The sequence below is a fragment of the Physella acuta genome, unplaced genomic scaffold (assembly GCF_028476545.2).
Source record: "Physella acuta isolate Inbredline_101_S28 unplaced genomic scaffold, ASM2847654v3 ptg001889l, whole genome shotgun sequence".
Classification (NCBI taxonomy): Eukaryota; Metazoa; Mollusca; class Gastropoda; family Physidae; genus Physella; species Physella acuta.
The window spans coordinates 33,093-41,715 of NW_026733394.1; the positions used below are offsets into that span (position 1 = coordinate 33,093).

Genomic DNA, 8,623 nt, shown 5'->3' on the forward strand with positions numbered 1-8,623 from the left:
ATTGCTTATTGCCCTTTGAAAGGTCAGCACATGCAATCTTGGAAGTGGTGCTAGTCAGAAGCATTTTCATTTCAAGAGGAATAGAACTTAAACAATTATGGCAAAAGCATTGAAATTCGCATCTTTTACCTCAAAAGTGTTAGCTAATGGAAGTGCTAAACTACTACCACTTCAAAAAACATCTGTTAATCCATTGAAGCAATGTATTTCAAAAATTAACAGCAGCGTTTCTGAAAATCTATCTGCATCTTCAAGGGCATACAGCACGCTTTCATCAGTTGTAAGGCCAGTCTTTCATTCGAAAGGATGCTGCTGTCCTATGTGCTCTAAGACTGGTGTTGCACCTTTCAGTACAGAAGGTATAGTATTTAAATCTACATCTATTTGTTTTAAAAACAATACAGCTCAATACGGGATAATTTTAGAATTTAGGTAGGTTAGTAACTCCTGAGTTGGTCCTAGCTAAAGTCTAGCTAGATCTAGAGGAGCTTACACTTTTCGGACACACATAGCGAAAAACGCAACGTAAAAATTCCATGCGGTCTCATTCAGTAACCGCTTAACATAGAAAACAAAAAAAAGTATCATATCTATCCGCAACCATTCTACTTTAATAATGTGTGTGTCATTTTGTATTCATACGCATAGAACTTAAGCTATTCTTGTTATAGTGACTGGGGGGTCTTAACGTGTGTTCGAACACATGTAATACAGTTTTACATGTGTTCGGACACCTTTACCCGTCATCGGACATAGCACTTTTGGTTCATTTAGAATAATTTAATGTCAATTTAATGAATAAAAACATATATTATATGCATGTATTAGGTACTAGGATAAATTTTCAAAATTGGGTTTTTGAGGAAACAACTACTACAGTTAAAAGGAGCAGAAAATTACAATAACAGAACAGTTTTCATTTTTGATGTAGCTCAAACGGTTAAATAGTTATGATTTTTTTTCGTACTAAAAAAAGCGTTTTTTTTAAACATAGGATTTTTTCAATTTCTGTGTTAGAATTTTTTTAAGCGTTTACTAAAATTGTCATAGCCTGTAAACCGTGTGATCAAATTTGTTATAACTTTGTAGTAACTTAAGTTATCATATATGTTAACATAATAAAAAATAAAAAGAGAACTTCATAGGTAGAATTCTAAAAAAAACTGGAGGGGAGGAGGGGACCCCCTTATTTTTGCATTCACAGTGCTTTCATACAATCACAGTTTAAAGTTAAACTATTTGAAATATCAAGCTGAAAATTGCTCAGAATGTGTGGCTATGGATGAGATCATTAATACCATCAAAATATTGATCATAATTTGAAAGTTTTTTGTTCAAAGAGCAAATGAGCTGATAAATTATGCATTTTTACAAAAACCTAAATCTGGTTAGTGTAAAATGGAAAATGATGCCAAATTTGAACTTTTAAGTATTTATGTCTCAAAATTGGCCTGATTGTAGTTAACCCTAAACCTAAATAGATACAATCAAATTGTATGTTTTAGTTATATATGTTTGCCTAAAATAGGGGGTGGAAGAATGTACCCCTCTATATTTTTAACACCGAAACTTTTCACACAACTCAAAATTAACTCAAACTATTTAAAATATCAAGCTGAAAACTGATCAGAATGAAGTTCTGTAAGTGTGTCTGTTAATATTATATAAATATTGATATTGGTAAGTTTTATAAATGGTTATATTATATGTGAATTCTAATTTTTTTAAATATATGAAACCATATTTTAAACTATTGTAATTTGTTTTAGAAAATTAAAGATGAACAAGTGATTTATTTCCATCAAAGAAATTTAATTTTCATCACTGTTTAATATTACATTGTTCTTCCTTTGCCTGTGCTGTAGAATTGCAGTTTCTATCTGGAATAATGAACATTACTTTAGTAACATGTCATTAAAATAAATGAAACATAACTAATTAGTAAACTGACCAACCACTGTAGACATACGGTCATTAAGATCGACTTATTAAAATTCCCGACAAACCCCTTGACATCATTAATGACTTATTGTGCGTGACAATAACTCCCGTCATTAATGCTCACGGCAATCTGTGCATAACAATGAATCCCGTCATTAATGCTCACGGCAATCTGTGCGTGACAATAACTCCCGTCATTAATGCTCACGGCAATCTGTGCGTGACAATAACTCCCGTCATTAATGCTCACGGCAATATGTGCGTGACAATGACTCCCGTCATTAATGCTCAAGGCAATCTGTGCGTGACAATGACTCCCGTCATTAATGCTCACGGCTATACAGTTCTAAAATCTAGCTCTCGTAAAAATGGCTCAAAATAAACGCCGTAGATAAAAAAAACTAATTTTGTTAGTATTCAAGATCTAAAAAGTCCACAACATTAATCTTAGAAGAATTCAAATAAACAGGACTACTGCGTTTACAATCAGAACAGAGCGTTGAAAACTTGGAATACTGTTTTAAATCCTTCATTATAAACTACGGTAAACGATCTTCCATAAGTGACGTCATTAACCCTCCCCCTATCCTCATTGGTACACTACGTAACCTTTCTTAACCCCAACCCTCGATGCTCACGTAGAACAATGTCAACCTCGGGTCAACGCGTCGTTCAGTGACGTCAGAGGACTGAGGACAGATTCCCGGTGAACGTCGTTAATTTAGGGGAAAAAAATCACAACCAACAATAATAATGTCAGTTTCGCGTGTTGGTTTAGTAATTTAGTAGTGGGCCATCCATACAATAGATCTACATGACGTCACGGAACTGGAGTCCACCGTACTTACTCAACCCCCCCCCCCCCCCGTATGCAATGTATGCGTATATGACAGCATTTCAAATAATAAAATATATAGGCCTAAATAAAGAGTCAATGGGGAATGTGCTATTATTTTCTAGAACTGTCAATTCAAACGATATAGTGATATTAATTAAACAAAGTCTATACTAAATAATAAAAAAATAACTGAATACAGTGTAAATTGAAAGTCATATTTAATAAGTCGGTAGTGTTGTTAGCGTGATCAGGCTAGGCCTCCCACGGTACTTCCGGCTTTCCTTTCGTTTTGAGCCGTAACCATCAGAAATGGCGAAGTACATACCTTTTTAGGGAGTGAACCATTAACAATGGGAGCAACTTAGAACTCTAAATTAATAAAGATAATACGTAGAAATGGTCCCTTTGTTTGATTCTCTACATAAAGTGCGCGTGTCTTCAATAGTTTTTTTGTAATGAATAAAATAAACTTACCTTATTTTCAAAGAATAACTCCTCTTTTTTGGGTCCAGAAGAAAAAAACAAAAAAATACAAACAAGCTTGATATCCATTTTTATCCTTAAAACAATCATCACAAGAAAATTGATCACACGGAAGCGGCGAATTAAGCAAATTTTCGAACATCGTCACTCGCGCGATCGCCGAAAACGCAACAGCCTGGTAACGGGAGAAAAATGACGCCTCGGACGCCGCAGCGCGAGCGTAATCCTAGTACCTAGCATGTATATTGTGTTATTGATTGTTTGTGAGGTAATTTTAATAGTATAAAACCTTTTTCCCACACTCACAAAGTTCATCCCATTCAGCCATTGCGGCTCGCGCAGTACGCTGCTAAGCCAGCCAGGTCACATGATTCCCCCTCCTCTTTCGCATTCCACTGCCTTCTTGACCTTATTTTGACCCTTTCCCTTCAATAACCAGCCCCTTTTATGCTCTAAATTCTTATTTAGTAATATTTTTGTGTTGCTGTCCGCTCCCATGTAAGGCCAAATAAGTTAGCGAACACCCCTTTTTTATTGTTCAAGCACAAAAAAACCCATTAACCTTGACATTTACGATGTTCCATACATATATAGAAGCTATTTATAGTGTAACCTTTTAGCTAAGCATTGATTGGTTCAAGTTTTGCCCCTAAGTCCAACCCTAGGTCACTTCATCCGGCTGGTGTAAAAATAGAAATGTGCGTACCATGCAACGTTAAAAAATTTCTAAAAATAATTCTTGAGAAAGGAAACGGAAGTACTTGACACGGGAGTGTTCATAAATGAACAGTTTACGTGCAGGCGCCGTGGTTTCGCGTGAGACATGCTAATTAAAGTTTCTATGAGCCAAAAACCGACGAAGTGTTCGCTCCTACGTAATTTTTGGTGTGTGTCCGAAAAGTGTAAACTCCTCTAGATCTAGAAATCTAGATAGGAGAGTCTAGAGAAGTTTACTTAAGCCCGGACACTACATCGGTCCGGACACTTAGTTGGTTTTTGGCTCATAGAAACATTAATTAGCATGTCTCATGCGAAACCACGGCACCTGCACGTAAACTGTACATTTATGAACACTTCCGTGTCAAGTACTTACGTTTCCTCTCTCAAGAATTATTTTTAGAAATTTTTTAACGTTGCATGGTACGCACAATTCTATTTTTACACCAGCCGGATGAAGTGACCTAGGAGCAAAACTTGAACCAATCATCGCTTAGCTGAAAGGTTACACCAGGGGTCTCCAAACTTTTCAGTCCGAGGGTCGCATTAGCTATCAAATTTCAGTTCGAGGGCCAATTTCTTCCAAGCATGTCTTTGATTTTTCTGTGCAAAAAACATCTCTGCGGGCCGGATGAGAGGACTTCACGGGCTGTAGTTTGGAGACCCCTGGGTTACACTATAAATAGCCAAAAACCGACGAAGTGTCCGGACTGATGTAGTGTCTGGGCTTAGAGGTAAAGTTCCACAGCCATTTACTCATAGATCTAGCGGAAAATTTTGAACTCATGGGGCGCTATTTTGTAACCGTTTCACAGTGAAACAAACAGACAGTACTATATTACTCTGCTGCCATTGTACTCTAATATGTAGGGTGAAGTGCCAAAACCACTGTCAAAACCAAGATGCGATCACATTCCTGTTTTGTTTTGTATAGAACAACCAATTATTATATGAAGCGATGGCCGCAGCGTGTGCTTAACCGTGTGCAGAACTTTTCTCTATATCTAGTTAAATCTAGTAGTATTGTTCACTACCCCGGAGGCGTGGCTGGTTGCTAACAACAATATGGATGCATGACTTCCGACAATTTTTCGTCTTAGTGCCAGAGACCTTCTTAGTAGGCCTATTACTTTTAAAATGTTTATCACGAGTAAAATGGCGGGTTTTCACGTTATAAAAACATGCTATAGGTGGCAGGGCTAAATATGCCAGAATAGTATGTTAAAATTTGCTTTGGAGAATGAAGGCTAAATTTAAAAGTCTGTGTCATTAAAATTAATAGAACTTTTAAAATTTCAGCCTGGAGAGTACAAAAATGGATTAGAGGTTGTAGAGGTTGTAGAACTATTAGGGTTATCAGTCGATGGAAAAAATAAATCAAACATTGCAGGCACTTTTAAAAATAAGACACTACATCTGAATGTCAACCAAATTTTTTTATTTTTTTAAAACCACAAGACCGCTATTTGGTGATCACTAGTGAGGAACTCTGGGTGCATGGCCACTTAAAAAGTCTAACCGGATTTGTAGTTTTCTTTAGCTTCAAATGTAAAAATGATTGTCATGGAGAGGTGTGTCGTGCATGGCAGTGAGTGACAATAAATATTAAGTAATTTAGTTAAAAACGAACTAAAAACTTCAAAATTAGTGCCTAATGTATTAATTATAAATGTCAACCATTTATATTAGTGGTCATGTTTAAATTGAAAAGTGGGTAAATTTTAGATATAGTAAGAAAATCTAAGATCTAGTAACAGATTATTTTTTACAAGTTAAATTTTCATCTTTTTTTTTGCTAGGCCTAGATTCTTACTTTTTGCACAATGATTGTTAATGCCAAAATAAAATGGCTTTTTTTTTTTTTTTTTTTTTTTTTTTTTTTTTTTTTTTTTTTTTTTTTTTGCTAGGCCTAGATTCTTACTTTTTGCACAATGATTGTTAATGCCAAAATAAAATGGCCTTTTCTAAAAACTTTGGATTGCCGAATTTTTAGGCCTACATTTTTTGTTTTTCTATGATCAATTTTGGCTTCTAAATCAGCTTGGGTCTTAAATTATATAGGCTAGTTATCTAGTTAGCTCGCTATTATACAGAGTTGCTTAGGCTTACCATTAGTAATATGATAAGTAGGCCTTTTCATGTTCGTTTAAATCATTTTTCTGATTTTTGTCATTGCATTGACTTTTGTATTTCAGTGGACAAAGAAATTTCAAAATTTTTGACAAAAGAAATTGAATACGAACAGTCTAAAGGAAGTAGCAGCCTGCCGAAGATTCCAGGATTTGAAATTGTTGCAAACGGAGGTGATGTCACTTTAACAAAAACAAGTGGAAAAGAAAAGTGAGTTACCATATAGGCCTACACTGTATATCAATTTAAATATAAGTATAATTTTTGATTGCTAGTTTTAGTTTGTTTTTTTACCTTGAAAACTAGTAGTGCATTAATTTATTTATTACCAAATTTTAGCTATGTGGTTGCTTTTCTTTTTACAATATACTAATTTTATTAGATCTAGGGACTAGAAAATCTATGTTGAAAATCTTATTTTCAGAATTGTAGTGAAACTGAATGTTAATGGTGCTGTGGACTGTGTCATGTCAGAGAATCCCACTGACAAAGAAAATGATCCACCTCAAGTAAGCCTATCATTTTACTAGTGAGAAGTTGCATTTATTTCCCTCACTTTTAAAAATTATTACTTAATTCTTTAACTGATGTGTTCTATAGATGATCTGTAGGCCACCCTTTGATGTTGAGATCAGTAAGGGGGATGGGAAAAAGTTGGTGATTGAGTGTTCTTTTGCCCAAAATGATAGCTCATACATCGATGAGGAGGCATCTTATGACAAGAGCAGAGAAACAGACCAAATAGGTATGGAAAATAACTTTTTGTTCTTTATTTTTGTTTTAAGCCAAACTTGTTTTGATTTTAAAAGAGCGAATCCTACCTTCTTTGACTGTATTATTCTAGGTCATCCAGTCACTTATCTTGGAATTTGTATTTATAAATATTCTTCTTTTCCATTTTATAACAGTAAAAGCATCAGTTGGGAAAATTTGCTTCAAGAATAAATTATTTATTTTTTTGTTTCTTTAGATGATCAGTTCGAGATTCATGAAATTTCTTTCCAAGAAGAGGGATCTACAGATGGAGGGTACTCTGTTTCAGCTTCAACAATGGATGCTGTAAGCTTCAATCATTTTATATAAGACTTATGTTGGTCTATAGCCAAAATATTGCTTTTGTAAAGAACCTAATTTCACATAATAAGACATTTAATTTTTTCATTGTAATATGTTTGTGTAGCATAGAAATTCAATAACATAAACAGGCAAATGGAAATTTATCATTGCTGAGCTTAATAAAAGCATAAAAAATTGTATACCCAGTTTTTTAGATTGAATTGTAGTCTTATCAGTATTTTTTAAAATATTGGCACTGGCTTTTGATAGTATAGTGTTTGTATAAATATATAAATGTATAGTGTTTGGTTTGTCCTGAGATTTTCATGTATGTGTTATTGAATTTTTAAGATGGTTTGTCCTGACCCAGTAATTTCCCTTATGTTTGCAGGAGCTGTTTGACCTGCTGATGGATATGCTGGATGAGCGTGGCATCAATGATGAGTTTATCGTCCACTTGGTCGACTACTGCACAGCTTATGAGAACCAGCAGTACATTGGGTTCCTCAAGAAGTTACAATCATTCGCTGACAAATAATTTCATGTTAGTATTTGCATTTGTTCTGTAGTAAAACTCATGTTAGTACACTGTATGTTTTATTGCATTTAGGGGCTTGTATCATACTTCACTGAAAGAGAACAATCTTGCTTTAAGTTAATTAAGCAAATTCATTCTTTATAAAAAAAAATCTCAAATGTCATTTTTCATTTTATAATTATTTTGTAAATGGTCCATTAATAAACATTTGCTATACAATTAAGTGTTGTATCTTGTGCTATGTTTGGTCACATGCTAGTTGAGTGTGGTACTAAAATATTAAAGATCTGTTGTAAAACCAAGGTTAGAGAATCTGGTTGTAAATAAAAAATGAGCAGGTTGTTAAAATAAAAGTACTAAACTGATCCTGTAACTGACAGTGCATGCTATAATTTTTTTCTCACTGGACAAACTGGGTTGCAAAGGGCTTTCTGTGGGATTGCCAACTGGTAGACTAAACCCTAGGAATTAAAAAAAAAAAACTAAATATTTAGAAGAATGTGTGAAGTTTGTCTCAATAACAACTGGAAATGGAAAAGAAACAATGCGTGCTGAGCAAAGTTCTCAGTCATGAGTCTATGCCACTTTGAAAACTAAAATGTCGTTTTGAGACTTGCCATTCAGTTTCATTAAAAAAAATTGAGTTCTTACGTTGGCATGTAGCTAGACGTGAAATTGATTGCCTATCGGATGTTAGTTCCTTTTATGTCTACATATCTCTGCGGGAATATATTTTCAACACTTTTCAAAACAGAAATAAATGAGAGAAAAGAAGGCTGAAATCGGAGCCAACAGGCCAGATAGTGCATAATATGTTGACAAGTAATACATAATTATTTTTAAGAAAATCTGCATTACTACAATTAACCAAAATTGAGAAGAAATATAGATCCACCTAGACTAAAAGTAATTGACAAATT

General features: G+C 34.3%; 1 protein-coding gene across 1 annotated transcript; it reads left to right on the forward strand.

Moving 5' to 3' along the window:
- The first annotated feature begins 1 nt into the window (after position 1).
- On the forward strand, positions 2-7,920 carry LOC131931086 (conserved regulator of innate immunity protein 3). The gene is made up of 6 exons (XM_059287789.1): positions 2-359; positions 6,175-6,319; positions 6,534-6,618; positions 6,710-6,854; positions 7,080-7,168; positions 7,557-7,920. The coding sequence occupies exons 1-6, from the start codon at positions 98-100 to the stop codon at positions 7,701-7,703; spliced, it is 873 nt and encodes a 290-aa protein (XP_059143772.1). The 5' UTR covers positions 2-97; the 3' UTR covers positions 7,704-7,920.
- The last annotated feature ends 703 nt before the right edge of the window (positions 7,921-8,623 follow it).

Excerpts from the sequence above, each read along its gene's own strand:
- LOC131931086 (XM_059287789.1), top strand. The coding sequence starts at position 98 with ATGGCAAAAGCATTGAAATTCGCATCTTTTACCTCAAAAGTGTTAGCT. Across the intron at positions 6,619-6,709 it reads AAGAAAATGATCCACCTCAA|ATGATCTGTAGGCCACCCTT; the intron begins GTAAGCCTATCA and ends TGTGTTCTATAG. Across the intron at positions 6,855-7,079 it reads CAGAGAAACAGACCAAATAG|ATGATCAGTTCGAGATTCAT; the intron begins GTATGGAAAATA and ends TTGTTTCTTTAG.